General features: G+C 46.7%; 1 protein-coding gene across 1 annotated transcript; it reads right to left on the minus strand.

Annotated features, from left to right (window-relative positions):
• Positions 1-4,984: 4,984 nt before the first annotated feature.
• LOC107195167 (protein stoned-B-like) lies at positions 4,985-19,046 on the minus strand. Its single transcript, XM_015584953.1, has 13 exons — positions 18,942-19,046; positions 11,177-13,880; positions 10,398-11,005; positions 9,103-10,099; positions 8,632-8,800; positions 8,365-8,566; positions 7,580-8,077; positions 7,253-7,487; positions 7,019-7,187; positions 6,711-6,825; positions 5,892-6,210; positions 5,377-5,587; positions 4,985-5,244 (listed from the first exon to the last, which is right to left on the minus strand). The coding sequence occupies exons 2-13, from the start codon at positions 13,845-13,847 to the stop codon at positions 5,100-5,102; spliced, it is 6,339 nt and encodes a 2,112-aa protein (XP_015440439.1). The 5' UTR covers positions 13,848-13,880; positions 18,942-19,046; the 3' UTR covers positions 4,985-5,099.
• Positions 19,047-19,309: the final 263 nt, after the last annotated feature.

Here is a 19,309-nt window from a genome sequence, read left to right on the forward strand (position 1 = left end):
CCCGAATCATCGAACGACCGTGATGATCCACAAGCATAATGCTTTCGGTAGGAATAATGGATCGTTGTTACCCGGAAGAAATGTGGATGACTTCGATCGCTACGGTAAAATATCCAAAAGGTGACTGTTAAAGCGTATATATTCTAGAATTGAAAAGAAAGATCGATATTGTCAACCCGATTTCGTCCCTTAAACAATGTTATATTATTTATTGATACATAGAATTTATCAATAATACCATTAGCTAACAGTATTACACTTGTTCCTGTCTAGGTTCCCCGAAGGTTGTCGTTCTCTCGTTTGCGAAATTATAGTACATATATATGTCGAGGAGCTCGCCTTTCGATCGACGCTCCTCTCTCTCGTCACAATGTATACATCGCACTGATTACTATTAGAATCACAATTACAGATCATACATTCACGTATAATTACACATTACAACGTTACATACACGTGTTTATGTATACATATATATATATATATTTATATATTTATAAATTACAGGTCGGAGATTAGATGTGCTCTATATCTCGATTCATCAGGGAATGTTTCGGTACTTAACGGTCATCCTTTTCACGCCACACTTCCGAGGCTCGATGCCATCATGAAATGGTTAAATCATCGGTAACGATTCGAACGTAAAAAAAAATTCTTCTCTAATCTAGACGACTCCACATGCAATTTCCAGATCACACAGAGACACCCGAAAAACGTTTATTAACGGAATCATATTCAAACGTTGTCGGTTTAGGTTTAGAAAACCGAAAGACTAACATTGCTATCCCCTAACGGCGCGTCTCCGAACCACCTCCGAAGTTCGTTGATACATCAGGCTATCGTGTTTACGATAAAGACACTAAAATCCTACTTTCCCTCGGCCAAGAATCGACCGAAATAATCTTGAAAGAACCCCTGTAGTCTTCACACCGAAATACATCTCGTCGGAACATCAACTGGCGTACAAAATTTACTTTTGCAACGTTCGATAAAAAGCTGCCGGACGAAAATTATCGGCTGTTCTGCGATGGCGCGCACGCGCGAAATCGCGCGGGAAATACGATTATTGTATAACATGCATTCAAATGGGGGCGGGGTTTTCTCGTCCTTTCATCGCCCGATTCGTGCAACATCGTACGTTCTCTCTCTAGATCCTATTTAATTGTCGTTCCTAGCATGACTCGTGAATGGGCATCTTTACAGACTCTCTCGTCACCTGTACAGAACACTTTTGTTTCGCTCTCTGCCATTTTTTTCCTTCTGGTTTGCAACGGTAATGATAAGAACAACAGCGACACTACTATAGCTCCTTTACAATTAATTTTTACAGCGACTCGAGATAACAGGGTTATATCTATAACTCTACCCAGTTTAACATTTATACGCGGATGAACGAATAATCTCGGGATAAAACGGGGATGACATTAATTTCTCGGAGCAGAAACAAATGGAGGTCGCGAAGCGAGATCTACATTACTGACACGACTTGGCCCCCAGCGGAACTGTGTCTCTTCAAAGTAATCTTTTCAATTACACTAAAGCGTTTAAATAGTTTCAATATTATTGAGATCCGTCCCCCTTGTCGATGAATTTCGAAGACAGAATCCTCTTTCTGACATTTTAAGCCTCCCAGCAAGCAATGAAACTGATTAAATAAAGGTACTCAAATTCAAGGATTTCCATAATGTGGACTCGATGAACTTGCCATTCGCGAGGGCCGTGTGTGAATTATTATTCTTGACACGAACTCAAGCAGAATCCCTTATTCGTAACGATCGTAATTATACTTCGAGACTCGAATCGTTGGCTTAAGATTATGCTCTCGATAGTGAGAGTCCACACGGCGATTGTATAGTCAAGTAAATCACGATTAACCTCTGAATGTTGTCCGATGCCTCTCGCTCGACGGTTCCACCCAAAAGAAATTTGTCACTTTATATATGAAAAAAAAAAAAAATTAACCCGAAATTACGACCTCCTTTCATAGACAATTGATTTTTGTCCTGTTCTCCTTCCCTCGTACATTCTCCGATTCGTGCACACTCAGACATTATGTATTCGTTTTTTTTTTTTTTGTTTTGCAATCGGAGAAATACGATCGGTAGGCATGCCGGTATTATCACACACATAATCTCTAAGTCGAATATACCATTCCTAGGATATATTATTATCTATATTACGCATTGTGTGTTCAATCGGATTTCACTCCCTTTAGATACAAGAAACGCCGTTCCGAAACCATCGTCGCACTATACACGGTGCGGATATTACGCTTTAGTTGAGATCACGAGCTGGAAACGTTTTGTCTCGAGTGAAACTTCTCCGCGGGGAAAAGCCTCCCCCCGAGATCCGTTTAATGTACCGAACGTAAACAGACCGTCACGACGGAAAAGCTTTGCGTCTGCCGCGCACGACGAACGGAAACCGATTTTCCCCTACGTTTCTATGGTAGTTCTGTCAGCGGCCGCAGCTACCGTCCATGGGATGACTTAACCTATAACCGGTATGTACGTATGAATATATAGAATGCACGTCGATCCTTCGTTGATATTGGACACCAATCTCTTACTACGTTAAAATTAGTGGACTATAGAAATTATATAATTATAGTGAATTATCGATGAGTCTTCGAAAACTCATCGATGATTTACTGTATTTTGATCTAATACTGTTAAATGGTCCTCGAAAAGTCTTTCGAGCAACACCTGAACGGTCTAGGGTACAGTGACTGATGGACGACAATACGGGTCAGATTATTCCTCTGACAGAGCTACCATCACTGAACGGTATTGTCTGACCACGATTCGATGCATCGTTTTTCCGCAATGTGACACGGATCAGAGCGACAATCTATAACCGATACGATCGCTTAAGTGGCTAGGTGTATTCGCTAAGTGTTAGTTGGCATATCGGCCGACATTTCTAAACGTCGTTGGATCAATAGTTTTCCTTTTTTCTTTTACGGCTATCTGTTAATCGTAATCCTAAATTAGACGTGCGGCAAACCGCGTGACCGGCGTACTGAGACGCTTGACTGAGGTCACACGATCATCTTACAGGCTAAGGACTAGAATAGACTCTTCTGATCACCTTTGCAGGATGAAAGAAACGCGAAACGAAAACTCGAATAACAAAAACGGAAACTTACGTCGCCTAGGTCTTCGTTCTCCTTATATTAATCGAACGACCGCGCTGGTCGTTCGTTCTTACCTAATGGATATACGTATGTTTTATGTACTGTGGCCATCGTGCTTTGCGTCCTCTCACGGAATACAGATCTTTGACTAGAGAAATCGGATTGGGTCGATCTCCCGTAGACCGTGATCGACACACAGGGTAAACACGGAACGGAAACTTACGCCTATCACTTGGATCGTAACCTCTGTTCTTGCAACCTGTACAACGTGTCCCAGAATGATGGGACAAATCGCAACACGTATATATTCTTCATGCAAATACAAATCGAAAAGTTCTTTACCGTTTTGTAATAGGATTTTCGAGTTATTAACAGTTGAACGAACTCCATTCAGCTGAGCGGTCCGCCACACGTACGCCAGTCAGCTGAGTCGCGCGCTTCTTAACTGTACATCTGAGCGTACGTGTGGTTGACCGCTCAGCTGATTGGAGTTCGTTCAACTGCTAATATCTCGAAAATGGAGCTTCAGATTACAAAACGGTAAAGGACTTTTCGATTTGTATTTGCACGAGGATTATACGTGTCGCAGCTTGTACCATCTTTTTCAGACACCCTGCATAACACACGTACGAATACGAAATAACATTAAGGACTAGGTAAATCGCGGATTCACGCTCTCACACACGCATCTCACAAGCACGCGCACACACTGACCCATTCGTTTCTCTTCTCGTTATAATTTATACCCTTATTCGTCTAAGTAACCGACGGTTAATCACGGTAAACTACGCTCTACGACTGAATAACATTCGATATAGATCATCTGCAAGCTCAAACGATAAGATATGGCCGCGTCCACGATCCTCTGGAATTGTGTAACGTGTATCTTAATTTTTAACAGCTATTTTGCCCTCTGATCGACGTGCTCGCCGCGACGGAATTCTTGGTAACGATCGATTACTCGAAGGGAAGGAACCGATAAAGGTCCAACGAAATCCTCATCTGACTAGTTAAACAATGTTTTACACCTGTACACTTTGATCTCCGGTTCGACGGTCAGCATCGCAAAGCCTTTCCCCGTTGGTTACGTGTTACTACTTAGCAAGCTAAACCGAACGTAAAATCAGTATTGTCCTCCCTTACACATTACTTGTTTCATACGTACATTTTCGTTAACCGCTATACTGTTAGGCCGCGTTTCCACTTGCGCGATTCCACGGAACATTAAAGAAACCAAAATCCAAAGGACTCGAGGACTTTTTTTCATTCGAACGAATAGAGGGGAAACAGAAAGGGAATATAATCTGTCGGTTGACGCAATAGTACGTCTTTTCAAAAGCTGAGAGCGGTTGACGTCTTCCTTAAATAAGTACTAGAACAGTAAAAAAATAGGAACAAGTCGCTTTCCCCAAATGTAAAGTTTGACGAATACGTTAAATAGTAGTTTCTAAATATTTTTAGACCACCTGAACGTTCTACATTTGCAAATACAAAACATCCTCCCGCCAGCAAAGTATTAATATCTATTGTTAAAAAAAAACTTCCCCATACCTGATGGTATGATCGTTCAAGTGAATACGCGGCTTAACGCGAAACACGCGGCGAGGGTTCGTTCCACGGGGTGCGTGTCGATCGATACCCAGCGAAGAAACGCTTTAACCGAGTTAATACTGATGTGCGTTTGAAGCGACGTATCACTTCGGTCGCTTCCCAGATGAGTGCCTCGACGCAATTTCCCATAGAGATGCCCTTTTATTCGCGTGGAATCGAACAACCTGCCGCCGTGAAACCGCACACGCCGGGCCGCGTTTCGAGTCACAGGCATTGTTTTTCTCTATGCTCGGGGCCCCTCGTTTCAACGACTATATATGTATATTATGTATATATGTATATTAGCAAGTAACTGTTCACCGCTCGCGCGTTTCATCAGCGTCGATACGTTACCTGACGCGGTCCACGACATTTACTCGGTGGAATCGGAATCGGAATCGGCGGGCGCGTCGGACGCCTCGCTCTGGACCTCTGGCGTCGATTCTGGAAGCTTCTTGGCGATCGTCGCCGACACGTAAGCGCCCGGCCCGTCGCCCTGCGTGTGCTCGATACCGACTCTGGAACCACGAATGACCGATAAGAAATGAAGATACCGATTTTGATCGAGCAGAGTCGTTTAGGAAGGTGTAGTTTCCTCTAAGAATTCTCACTGAAATTTTGTGTTCTACTCAAGAAACACTAGTGTATACCTGTACTCATGCCGCGATAGGTTCTTCACGTATTTCTCCGGTGGATTGTCACTGTCGCTGTTCTGAAGGCTGACGCTCCTCGCGGTCGTGTGAGACACTTGGGTAGCCGGCATCGTGAACTCGACGTAACAGTACTCCGAGAGATTCTCGGGGATCTGATCGTAGGAGGTCAGAGCCATACGGCAGACCAGTTGATGCGTTGTGTACGCACCTAAAGAAAAAAAAAAAAAAAAAAAAATCTGATCCGATTAGTTTTAACACATTTGATGTCGGATGACGTAGTAGTACACGTCTTTCTTAAATAAGAACTAGAATAGTAGACAAAATAAGGCAAAAATGCTTTTCCTATATGTAACGTTTGACAAATTAAAAAATTGAATAGTTGTTTCTAAATATTTTTCGGGACACCTGAACGTTGTATATTTGCAAACACAAAAATTCTTCCGGTAGCATAGTGTCAAATATCGCTTGGGATAAAAAGGGATTCAAGATGGCGACCGTTGCGAACAACGTACCTTGGCCTTGTTTCGGTAACCTGGGCATCCTCCAAACGATAGCACGATGTTGATGCTCGTATTTCGCTTGTCCCGATGTGACCTCCATCAGCTGCGGTTCCAGGGTGTCGACAGCCCCGAGGAATCTCTCTATACCCTTGATCTTCCCGGTTCTCCTGTGGGCGGACTTCACCGAGCCGTACCTGAAGTGTTTCTCGACCCTGAACAGGTAGATCCAGCACTCGGGGATCGGGAACCGGACCATCACGTCCTCGCATGGCACTTGGCCCAGTTTCCGCGACGCGAATCCTGGCACCAGAATGTCCGCTCTCAGCTCTACCTAATGAGGCAGTGAGGTTAGGGTCAGTCGGGCCGTGAACGGGCGGCTGACAAAGACAAATTATCTTACAAGCGACATTCATTGTAGGGTAGGTACTAGGTACAGTAAAACTTGGATTAGTACCCAAAAATTGGAACTGAAGCCCGGGTGCTAATAAAGTGGAGCAAACCCAGATATCACATTACACTTAATCAATATCAATAATAGATATAATTCAAATTATATCGTGTTTGGTCTTGTTCTAAACAGAAAAATCTCACAAATATGTTAGTAAAAGAATTATTGAAAAAATAATAGAAAGTAGAGAAATTTTTGTCTTATATTTTATGCTTGATTAGTTCCAGGTGATGCCCCTCCAATGGTGGGAATGAACACTCGGGTGTTCACGCTGTAGATCGTTCCAGGTACTAATCCAAGTTTCACTGTATATTGATTATTGGGAGTGGGTGAGGACGCGGTGATCGCGATCGTGCAACGTTAGGCAAGGTTTTCGACATTACCTTGTTACCGGTAACGCACATTACAGCTTTAAGCTGCAGGGGAAGCTCCCTGTTTTTAGGCGGTCTGACACGGAATCGCATCAGTTCGATATAGCATGCATCGGGCGGCTTGAACCTTCAAACGGGTTAGTCATGGTTAGAGTCACAATCGGTTATCGAAGGCCCACGGAAAGCAGTCGTTTTCTCTCGAAACATTGTCAAGGAAACAACAGAACTTTCCACGGAGCCTCAGGTTATACACACATCCAGTTAAAAAATAGCTGTTAGACGATTAAGAAGCGTTTTCCCGAAGAATGTCGACAACGTACTTTATGATCCTAGTCTTTTCGTATTCGTCCTGTTGGACGCAGGTGTGAAACTCCACGTTCTCCAGACGAATCCATTCCTCGGTCACCACTCGAATGATATCGTGCCTGCCCACCACTTCCTTCCCCTGCCTCCACATGTCGTTTATTCCAAGCTCGACGTCGGGCATTCCTAAAGCAATTGCCCGTTTACAGTCTCCACATAACAAGGGTCGACAATGTCCCCTAGCTTCTCACCTGTTAGGAAACCCAAGAAGAACAATCGAACCCGCGCGATCTGCTTCTCCACGTGACCCTCGAAATTCTGCTCGACATAGAGCTCGTCTACCACCGTTATCTGGACCTCTTCCATCTTGTAACTGAGCGCACGGTCCCGATGGGCGGGCAGTCTGAACAGAGCCTCCTCGATCGCGTAGGACAACTGTTTCATGTCTTCGTAATTCTGCGAGCCTAGCTTGAACAGGTACGAGATCTGAAATATTCAGAGACGATTGTCCAGCATCCTGTGTCGAATCTTTCGCGGTTTCCAGTGTCCATCGAACAACTGAACGAACATGTATATACCTGTGGCGCGTGTTCAACAGGAAGACCTAACTTCTTCAGATCGCTACCAAACTCTTTCACCCCCTGATAATCACCCTGAATGGCGTACGCGGCGAACTGGCTGAGCTTGTTCGTAAGTCTCTCCGCTTTTGTCACCTGACCGGGTCTGACACCTGGACGTTCCTTGTAGAAGATATATTGTAACTTCAACGTGAAGATCTTGCCGTACTGATCGAACTGCTGGGCCCCGATGTCGGAGACCGAGTAGCAGGGCAGCAGAGGTAGCTCCTGGAACGGGTCCTTGTCGTCTTTGTTGTTGAACAGTTGGAGGACAGGATTGTCGCCTTGGTAGACCACCCTGACGAAGGTCTTCTTCCAGAATCGCTGAGCCGTGATCACCTTCTTCTTGTTCGGTTGACGCAACTGCATCTCCCATCCGTCGCCTGTGTAGGTCACCCTCGGGAAATCCTCCAACGGTTGACTCATGTCCTCATCGAACAGGGGTGTGGGTGGTGTTTCCTGGGACAGCAGATTCGGTTCAATTCCTCTGTGTCCAATTCGACACCAAGGTACAATAAATAATCAAATTAGTGCTTGATGGCTCCTCAGGGTTGAACATTAAATATTTCATGAAATAATGGCCATATGCTGCTGAAAAAAAAAAACATCATTGACTTCAGCATTCGAAGCTCTGTCCACTGTGCTGAAGCTTATTAAAAACGTCTAGGTTACACCTGGGGACCTCTGTCAGTGCCAAGGAGCCTTCGAACACTCATCGTGTGATATTCTGTGTCTCGAAATGCTACCTGAGAATCGGTCCTGGTCAGTTCCGCGGTCGGAGTGGTTTCCGTAGGCAAGACAGCGTCCTGAGCGAATCCAGATTTGTCGAACGGGTTGAATCGTGGCGAGGAATCCGCGTACGCTGAGTTCTGAGGGCTCTTTGGCGGTGGGGCCAACACGGGGACAGTTCCACCCTCGATGCCCATAGACTGGTCTCCTTCTTTCGGTCTACAAGAAGGAACCGATAAGAATAGAAAGAAAGATCGAGTACCCCGACAGTGGTGGATACTTGCTTGATAAAGACACTGAAGTCTGGACCCTCGTCGGACTCCGCTGAGTCGGATCTCTTCACTTTGGTCTCTTGTGGCGGGGCGGTCATGCTGAGGAACGAGTCGAATCCATCCGCCTCCCCGAAACCGGTCACTGCTGTTTCTGATCCAGTCGCGGAGGAATCGCCCCAAACTAAACAACGAAAATTCAAATAGATTGCTCCACGATACCCGTTTCGTTGGAGATGTCTAACTGCCGAACAAATCTTCCCCTCTACAGAGGTACCCCTATTTAGGCGTGGTAGCAAGACTATTGGTAATATATCTGATATACAGGGTAAACCATTAAATGTGATCAGTTTCGTAGGGACCGTATCAAGGAATTCCAGTGGGGCTACCCTCAGAGAAGAAGATTTTCTCTCAAGCAGCAGTTAGACACCTCTGCTTTCGATCAACCCACGCGAATTGTCCTTCTGCATTCGACCAGAAACTCACCGTCGCTGGACGTGTCCATGGCGGTGGGCCCACCCCCAAAAGCGTCCAAAAACGGATCAGTATTAGCGTCCGGCTCGGCCGCCTTATTGAACTTGGACGCGAAAATATCGAAAGCATCGCCGCTGCTCTCGATCGTCTTGGCGGTAGCCGCGAAATTATCCAACTGCTCGTCCGGTTTGTACATCCCACTGGCGGGGAATTCCGCGGCTGGGAGTGGACTAGTTGGAACGGTGGCGTCTTCGCCAGGTCCCCCGAAGTCACCCAGTAAATCGGAGGCGAACGGACCGCCAGGTAGAGACGATGGGACAGCGGTCTCAGCGGTGTCGAACAGGGCTGGGGTGGGCGGTGGTTGCGCTGGGGTGGCTGAGAATGGAGGACTTGCTGTTTCTGGGACACCAAACGGAGCCGCGGTGGTCGTCTCCGTGACGGAAAAGAACGTGGAATCGGATGTAGCCGTCACAATCTGATCCGTCGAGAATAATTCGGCGCTGGTCATGGAAGGTTGGTACTCGCTGACCACTGGAGTCTCAGCTGCGAAGTCTACGCCAGTGACAGTCTTGTCGTCTGTGTCGCTGCCGACAACGCATGTCGTCGACACGACAGAGGGCCTTTTCTCGCTGCTGATGGACGCTGTCTCCGCGTAGTCCGACGCGAATGCGTCTTCCGTCGGAGCAATGGACGATTCGTCGTCCGTCATACTGGCGAATGGGTTGTCCTGCCCGATGGTCGTTGTGGTCAAAGCTGTCCCGGTGACCAGGCTAGTCGTGTCGCCGGTGGTCATAGAAATGGAGAAGATTGTGGTGGTTGTCGTGTCGGTGTTGGGCGCGTCGAACAGGTCCAAGATATCCTGGTTCGTCGACGGTTCCATCGGGCCGGGTTTACTGTCGTCCGACATCAGATCCGGAACGTTCGAGTCCACGTCCAACAGGTCGGCGAAACTGTGCTCCGGTGTCGGGGATGGCGAGTGCAACAATGTTGGGCTGGGTGTTCTGGTAGCCTGGTGTTGAAACCAAGTTCGTTAAAGTGTATACTCAGCATCGAGATTATGCGTGGAACAATTTGGTCTTTGTGCGTTTTATTTTCTTTCGGTAGGCGAAACGAGGCTATGATTGTAAAAGATTACGTAGCGACACTAAAATGAAAATGGGGTACGTAATCCCCGAAAAGTGGGCCGCAAAAATACATTCGATGAAATGTCTACTCCTATACCTCGTCTGTGCATGGGGTGTACCAATCAGAAGTGGCCAGTCGTTGACTGAAGTGTTTCTAATTATACAATAGATTAAAACGCTCACCTGCAACCGGTCCAGGAGATGATTGGAGGTCGCGTCCATGGCCCCTGTCACGGACAGGATCAGATCCTTGGTGTTTTTCGGGGGCGCCGGCGGTTGCGGCCTCGGCGGCGGTGGTCTAGATGGCGCTGGTCTTCCGTTCTTCGGTTGTAACGCTGGTGCTGCCGCCGCTTGCGGTGGTGTTGGTGGCTCCACTTCCGGCGCAGCGGGTTTCCCGAACATATCCTCGGGCGACTGCGACGTCTCATCTGCCGTATCGAACAAATCCGTCGACGACTCGGCCATCATTGTCGTGGTCGTCGCGAAAATGTTGCTGGTTTGGCTAGTGAATATATCGGTCGCTGGTGTATCGGTCGCGGCTGTGGTGGCGGTCGTATCGAAACCCGTGCTCGCTGCGGACGTGTCCACGCCGAACGAGGCGAACGGGTTCGTCGAGTCGACGCTGATCGGCGGCTGGTAGGATTGATCCGCGGCAAAGTTCAAAAACGGATTCTCCCCAGTGGTTCCTGTGTCCGTCGCGAAGTCCTGGAGAAACGGATTGGAGGTCTGTTGGCCGGCCTGTCCGTCCGTCTCCTCCGCCCCGTAATCGTCCATCAGGAACGGGTTTCCACCTTTCGAATCCATGACGATGAATTAATCGGGCCTGGGTGTAGCGAAAAGTATTTAAGTGAAGAAAGTACAGACAGAGAGAGACACACAGATAGGATTATAGTCTTATTTGTCCATCAGTTCGGACTCTAACAGCTTCAGTTCGGTCTGTCCAGGTTCGATCGTGGCGAAACTGGTGTCGAATGGGTCCACGTCCTCCCCGAACGCGGGACTTTCGTTCTGCAACGGTGTCAGAACCTTTGCGCCTGTGTCTTGATCGTCGATGCACAAAAAATCCTGGGATTCCTTCCTCTCCTCTGCTCTGGGATCGAAGTCGTCGATTTCCGAAACCGTGGACGCTACTATTGTTGTCAAATCGATGGGGGCTGGTCTGACCGGTACTACTCCGGAGATCTGTTGTAGTTCGCTCTCTAGAATCTTCAGTTCCGCTTTACCAGGCAGGATATTCGTTGCTATGGAGGTGTCGAACGGATCTTCGTACGAGATCTCCTCTTCGATCGGTTTCGATTCGATCCTCGGGGTCAGAGGCTTGGCGTCCACTTCGATCTCAGCGTCCAGCAGACTCTCTTGCCTTTTGGCCAGTATCCGTGGTTTTTCCGCGAACTTCTGCAACACGGTACTCTGTATCTCGTTGATCTTCAAGTCCCTGGGTCGGACAGTGGCGGCCGTGAAGTCACTTTGCCTTCTGGCGGGCTCGTTCACGGCTCTTGGGTCGAAGTCGTGGTCGCTCAAACTGTGGGGCAACTTCGACTCCTGATTGAGTAGTTCAGACTCGATCAGCTTCAGTTCCGTCTTACCGGGAGCTACCTTCGCCACGAAGCTCGTGTCGAACGGATCGACATCGACTTCCTCCTCCTCGATGGACTTCTGGGAATAATAAGGTGTCAGTGGTTTCGACCGATTGACGTCCTCCTTGGTCAACAACGATCCCTCGATGGAATTCTGGGAATAGTACGGTGTCAGAGGTTTCGAGGGGAGAGTCTTTTCTTCCTCGGTGGTGGTTAGGAGGTCTGGCCTGTTGGACGGTGTCGGTAGCTCAAAGGCAACCGCCCTCGTGGGTGCTAACTCGAGGGCTTCCGGTCGCGAAGTTCTCCGTGCGTGATCCTCGACGCTGGCTTCCTGTTCCTCTACTTCGAATTCAACCGCGAAAGTTGGCTGAGCACTTGGTACCGGCGGTCTCGGTGGAGCCGTCGAGAGAATCGGTTGAATTGGCGACGTCGATTGTTCCTCTTTTCTGGGATCAAAGTCGTCGTCCTCCAACGAGTTCGATTGCTTCGTCTGATCCCCGAGCAACTCCTCCTCGAGAAACTTCAATTCTGTCTGTCCAGGTGGGATTTCGTGGACCGTCGAGGTGTCGAACGGGTCGACGTAAGTGATGTCCTCGACCGGTGCTATCGGTTGGTCTACCAGCTGGCTTAAATCGGTGGTCGATCCACCTAGAAGATCCTTCTTCTCTTTGAAGCTACCGTCATGCTTCTGGGTCAGCAAGCCTGTCTCGTAATCTCTGTGCAGGCCAGCAGGATCGGTAAGGGATATCGTCACCTCCGAGACTGGGAGTTCTTCTAGCTCCTTCTCGATGAATTTCAGCTCTGTCTTACCCGGGAGAATATTCTCGGCGAAGGTGGTGTCGAACGGATCCTCTTCGTCGACGAAGGTCGCAGCCTCGAAGCTTGCCTCGACGATCTCCGACTGGAAGTCTAGAGCTTCCGGTTCTTTGGTGCCAAACGGATCCTCGGCCTCCTCGAGACGTACCGGTTCATCGGGCGCGGTCGATAGATCGAACTCGGCGTCGTCCAAGTCGGGAATCTCCTCTAGGATATTTTTCTCTTTCAGTATCTCGAACTCGGAGATATCAAGCTCGTTCGATTGTTTGGTCTCCGCAGCGGTCTCTTGAGTGGCTGCTGGACTGACCGGTCTGGGTAGAACGGGCGGAAGTTTCGTTAGATCGATTGGAATATCCGGAAGATCGCTGTCATCATCCAGCAAGGTCTTCTCTACTTGAACGGGTTCAGCGTTCGCGATTGCCTCGGCTGGTAATTCAGGCTCTTCGAAGTCATCTAACAATAGGTCTTGTTGAACCCTAGGTCGTCTGCCTTTGGTGATCTTGCAGGAACTGACGTAATCGATCCGTCCCGAGAGTACCTCGACCGCGTTCCCTAGACTGACTAACTTGTTACCTTTCTTGTCGACTGTCTTTAGTACCTTGTCCGCGTTTGTGGTGTCGAACGGATCGTCACCGGTCTCCTCTTCCGTAGGACTGTCCGGTATGTAAGCTAGTTGAACGTCGATGTTTTGAAGAACGTCCACGTATGTGGTGTCGAAGATGTCCTCGTCGACCGAGTCCTCGTGGTCATCGTTGTCTTCTGGCACGTCGACGAAACCGTCCTCGTTCACCAACGGTTTCTCCTCTTTTTTCTTCCCCTCGAAATCGGGCGGCTCTTCTTCGATGGGATTACCCTCCTCGTCGAAACCGACCCACTTCTTCGAGCCTTTCTTGCCCTGATCCTCTTGGCTCTCACCCTCGTCAGCCTCCTGTTTCTTGTTCGTCTTCTCGTCTAACGGCGGTTTCCGTTGGAAGAACGAGGTCGATTTGATTCGATCTAGATCGCCCTGTGTCTTCTTTAAGATCGAATCGACACCGGCTGTTAACGCCTCGAACTTCTTCCACTCGTCTGAACCGGCGTTGCTGGCCTGCTCGCCGGATTCCTCGGCCTTCTGCTGGGCCTCCGCCCGCTCCCGCCTATAACGCTCGAGCTCCTCCGGGTCGAACTCGTCGTCCTCTGCCCCCTTCTTGCCTTTCTTCTGCTTTTTCTTCTTCTTCAGGCCCTTGGCTAGCTTGTGCATCCTCTAACAGCTACAGTGGATCGCGCGAGGCCTCTGTGTGAAGCAAGGAAATCACGAAAAGAATTAGAAACAACATCGATCGATAGATCCTACGAACTGTTCGCCAGAAACTTGCAATGGATTTTGCGAACTACGTTGCTCGATCGAATCGTGCTGAGGTGCTGGGTAATTCAACGTGTCTGTTGGATAGCGACGAATCGATGATAGACAAGTACAGTAAATCATCGATTATTGTCAATCACTTGGAATTCTGATACCAATGATATTTGTTTCAGCTGCGTACGGCCATTTTGTTTATGAAATATTTATTGTTCAGTGCTGTAGAGCTTTCGAACACTCATCGATGATTTACTGTATCAAGTTGATTGCAGAGTTCAGGTGCTCGCAGGGCAAATCGAAACTGACGGAATCCAAATGGAACATTTTTGACCGTGAACTCGAAATTTTATTTACTGTGATGTTAGTCTACGTTATCATAGCGTTAGAACAAAATCCTCTCAGCATATTCAGGGTGCTTACGGGGAGGTTATGTACAGACGGGTATGTGGTGGATTCTGTGTGAAAGAAAATGTAGAAACTTTTTTACTTTCATCACAGTTATATGTATAATATTTCCCATTATAATATTGTTATCCATAATAAATCCTAATTGTTCTTACCTTCGATCAATAAACCGTCTTGACATATTTGAAAGAAATTAAAAGTTTCGTAATTATGTACTCCGTTTTTGTAACAATGTTCAACACTCGAATTCCATCGAATAAACAAATAAACTAATATTATTTTTTTAATTTCGAAAACATATCCATATGCCAACACTGGGAACGAAATGGTTAACCTGAAGCGCGTAGAATCGTCACAGTACCAAGTAGAAACAGAATGCAATGAACAGACACCAGCGTCAGCCCAAATCCCATTTAAAATTGCGCGCGTATCCAGCGCATTTCAAATTAGATTTTCTCGAAAACGGAGCCCCTAAAGAACAAATTTTATTCCACAATTTTTTTTCTTATTTATTTACCATTAAATACCTGCCCGCTGGTACATAACTTCCGTAGGCACACTCTGTGCACAATTATTTCACCAGCGTAAATTCGAATCGTTTCCGTGTTCACGGCCGCCATCTTGGTTCTAACCCCTAAAAGCTAGTTCGCCCGTGACACGTGCCCGGAAGTTTTCGAGTAATTACTAAAACGATTTCTACTCGTCACATCTAAGGAAAACACTATATTCCAGGAGTGTTTCTACAGGAGTGACTTTGGGACAAATTCCACTCCAACGAAGCTTCAAAACATGCGCGAAACGAATGTCGTCGGTGCGTGGAAAAAGCCAGCTCCCACGCCACTCCTTCTTCTCCATTCTTCGAGTACTTGTTGCACAAACACACACACACACACACTGCCGATCTTTATTTAGCCGGTCACACATCGCGCTAAATCCGTCCGATTCTATCTGAATGCTTGTATGCTACCACGATGTGTGTATGAACAGCTTTTGTATCGTCCTCGAAAGCTTCTAAAACGACGCCGTCGAAACGACATCTAGAGATCGATCGTTTCGAGGGATTGAAATGGGGGACAGAGAAGACACGTTTGGAGAAATCGTCCTTCCGTTCTGGGGATGTTTCATTTCCATTCGATCTTTCGAAAGAAAGCATTTTCTTGTGTAAATGTTCCAAAAGTATGGAACCAAAGTCTGATAATTAAAAAAAGAGGAAAATAATAGCGTATCATGGAAACCTTATCACGTCATAAGTATTGTAACTATTCATTGTATTGGGCCTTGCCCGTCGATTCTAAATAAATAAATAATAATAAATAATTATTCTGGAGACGGGAATTGGTCGTTATCAGTTCCCAGAAACGGTAACGATCAATCGTACTATCGTCACAAACGGCCTGTTTAACCCTTTTATCCAGTTCCTAGACACTGGAAAGATACCAGGCGAAAGAATGAAAGAATCGACGAGTGGTTTCGTCGAGGGGGGGGGGGGCGATTGAGGAACGGAAAAAAACATCGAAATGCATATATGTATATCCGCGATGTATATGTTTCGTGCAGTTGATAAGGGGAGCTTAAAAGCTTACGCGATAGCTGTGTTTAACATATCAGCCGTATTAATCCGTATCGAATGGAGAATTTAATTAGCATCGAGAATACCCTGCCAGATGGTTACGTTTCCATATCCTGTGTCCTGGTTTTCTATCGATCCTGCTTGTCCCATGGGTGTTGCGAAACATCGATGATTATTTCGAAAAAAAAAACTTCGTATCGAAACACCCTGTTTTAAAGTTGAAAGGGCTACAAAAACCCTGGGCCCTTTACACTCGAGCAGCCAAAGGTCCACGGCTCCGAGATTGAGCAGGGTTGGTCGACCAGCAACGTGTACGAAGCAGAATTCGGTCGATACTTGGCGGGGGAGCACGTGCTCCATATTATTGGTCACAAGGGTGGTCATGTCAGGGGCGCACTAACAAACGCGCCCCCCCTCCCCCGACTATCACGACGTGCCACCCACTCCCCTCGTGGACAGTAAAACCGATACGAGTACACCTGCACGTACAGTGGCAGAGAGCCTGAGAATCGATAAGGGAACCGAGGAATTCGTCGAATTCAGACTGGGGAAAATTTGATTTGAAATAACAATAAGAAATAACTAATTGAAATAATTTTATTTCAGAACTTCCTTTTCAATGCTGTTATTTGAAAATAAATATATTATCGATTCGTTTGAAACAATAGCAATTTCGAATAATCAATTATTTTGTTATTTTTTCAATGCAATTTGACTTGTTTTCTCAAAGATAGCTGGCGGTGTCGTCGCGTCGTTTCTTTATGAATACTGAATCAGTCGAAGAACGGTGGATTAATGATCGGCATAGTTACGAAACTTCGTGGAACTATGGGAAAACTGGGTTATTAAACTGCGAATTGTATGCATTTTGTAGAATATCTAACCTGACATCGGTATACCAACAAGTTTAAAGACAGTTCACTCGGGTTTTCTTTTTATTCCGAATCTACTGGAACTCTTCAAGGGTGTTAATAATTTTTCCTTTGCTTCCACTTTCCAGAAGTTAATCCGTGAAATTTTATATTTCGTACTTTTCCAGATAACTGACGCCTCGAAGACACCCATTTTAGACGCCTTTAAGCCATCTTAAAGACGTCATTAGGCGTCATGTGCTATCTGGGTGGACGGAAGAAGCAGTCGAACGGGAAGTGACATTTCGATATCGATGTGGAGAGGGGAGCACGACACGATAAGGTGTATTCTTATCTCCAACAGCCAGATAATTAAATTTTACCCGTGTCGCGTCACACCGTGTTCTAATAGAGATTATCGATCGGTACGGTTCGTGGCCCTGTGGAATGGAATCCAGGACCGACACTTGTTACCAGTCAATTAACAGTCCCTGGTGAACGTTAAATCCCTTGTTTCCTGGATTTTCATTAGGCAAAGTCCCATCCCCCTATGTTTGTCTACTACCGGGCATTATTCCAAATTTATGTTTCGTCATCGAACGTTCGACCATCTAATAATTTCCTTGCTTTTCAATCGAACCAATCACTTCTAATTGCCCGACGTTACCTCCATCGTCTGTAGCGTCGCCATTATTGTACGAACAAATTCCAAAACATTGTTCCTCCGTTACGAATATTTAACACTTCCGAATACACGATCGACGATGAACTCCATTTTCTTCCGACGAATCAACAACACTGAACTAAAAAACAAAAAAAAAAACAAAATAAAAATAAAAAAAAAATCGAATATCACAGCTCTCGATGAATCTTTCTCGTTACACGGACACACGTCGTTATACCAGAGGTTCAAGGAGAGAGGATTCGCCGAAACGAGGTCGCGGAACCGAAGAAACGAGGGGGGAGGGATGGTTGCGCGCGTGCCGATTTATATTTAGAAGAATCCTAGCCCCATACGGAATTCAACCGGCGTGGCAACCATCCTTCGTTTAACGAAAAAACACGACTCGAGTTCATTGTCCAGCACAAAACTAAAAAATTGTCCAATTCGAAGAATTCCAAGCTGACCAAAACTGTACCGTGGGTAGCGTGGATGACGTTTTTCCATTTTCCAGGCCATCGATGGGGAAACGATTACGTAAACATCCAGGACGAAGGAAAACCTCGAGTGTCCTAGGCTGCACGAATTTATGACGTAATTGAGAAACTCTCGTGTACCTATCGCCTCGATATCTGGTACACGAGTTGTCCAGCGGCTGTCCGAACGGAGGGGCGCAAGCGTAAAGCCGGCTCCGGTATACAGGGTGTCTCACCCGATTTTGACATCTTGATTTTCTCGGTATCGTTACTCGTAACAATAAATGTTTCAGCGGAGGCTTGAATGGTATCGAGTGGAGCATATTCTGAGGTTATTAGTTTTTTCGTGAGTAGACGCGTAAAGGTCATATAAAGGTCAACTTTGTTTTTTTTAAATGGAACGAGGTATTTTTTAATACATCGATCGATGCAGCTGGACATTCGTTATAAAAAAGTACTAACCTATGTACGTCGAAAAGTTAGTAGTTCAGGAGATATTTCGATTTAAATCATTCTAAAACACCATTACTGTCGTACTAAGTCGTTAGCGTTTTTTTACAGGAATGGTAATAAACCACAAAAATTGGTGTATATGTCAGTCTACCTCTACAAACTAGACTCCAGAACCTTCCTACCCCTCTGGTCTCGCGTCATTTCTACTTAAATCGATTCTGAAAATCAACGACGAACCGAACTGATAACCCCAAATGTCTGGAGGTAGAGGACATTCCACGAAGCTAGACCGTTGGAAACCTTAAAAGCACAGTCAGAATAGGGTTCCCCTTTACACGAATCGAGCCACCCCACACGAAATCGGTGTACATGTCCGTCTCTGTATCTGGAGCGGATCAATCACAGCCGATAGCTGCCGTTAGGTGTCGTGCTCCCGATGTTCTTCGATTACTCTACTCTGTGCCTCTACCATACCTCTCGCATTCCAGAAAAAGCAGGCACTGAAGGGCGAATAGAAGGCTACTTGGTGTGTCTGTGGGATCTCCGTCGTCACGACGACCATTTACGTGAGGTACTTACGATTCCAGCCTCGTCAGCCACATCGGTACGACGCACATTTTTTTCGGGTCATCCCCGCGACGATCAAAACCCCCGAAGTGTTCGGTTCGATGAATGCCGGGACCTGTCACGTCGCGCACACACACAGTTTGAATTCGCGAGGGGGGTGGAAGGAGAGATTTTACGGTTACACACCAAAGCAGATAGAAACGTCTAAAGGGAAGATGACTTAGGGAAACGGATGTGGGCGCACACCGTGGAGGGTGGCAAGGAAGAGAACCGCGAGGCAGGCCTGGAAGACGCAAGCACTTACGGAATACACGAACCGAAGGAATTCACAAACGTTCCCCGTTCTTGGTACTCCGGCCACCCAAGAGAAGACCACGATG

Source organism: Dufourea novaeangliae, unplaced genomic scaffold, assembly GCF_001272555.1.
Source record: "Dufourea novaeangliae isolate 0120121106 unplaced genomic scaffold, ASM127255v1 scaffold55, whole genome shotgun sequence".
Classification (NCBI taxonomy): domain Eukaryota; kingdom Metazoa; phylum Arthropoda; class Insecta; order Hymenoptera; family Halictidae; genus Dufourea; species Dufourea novaeangliae.

What these genes read in the sequence shown, in the direction of transcription:
- LOC107195167 (XM_015584953.1), bottom strand. Translation starts at nt 13,847, where the DNA reads ATGCACAAGCTAGCCAAGGGCCTGAAGAAGAAGAAAAAGCAGAAGAAA. An exon ending in ATCTCCTGGACCGGTTGCAG is followed by an intron (nt 10,100 to 10,397) that starts GTGAGCGTTTTA and finishes TTTCAACACCAG; the next exon opens with GCTACCAGAACACCCAGCCC. An exon ending in TGTGCGTTACCGGTAACAAG is followed by an intron (nt 6,211 to 6,710) that starts GTAATGTCGAAA and finishes CTGCCTCATTAG; the next exon opens with GTAGAGCTGAGAGCGGACAT.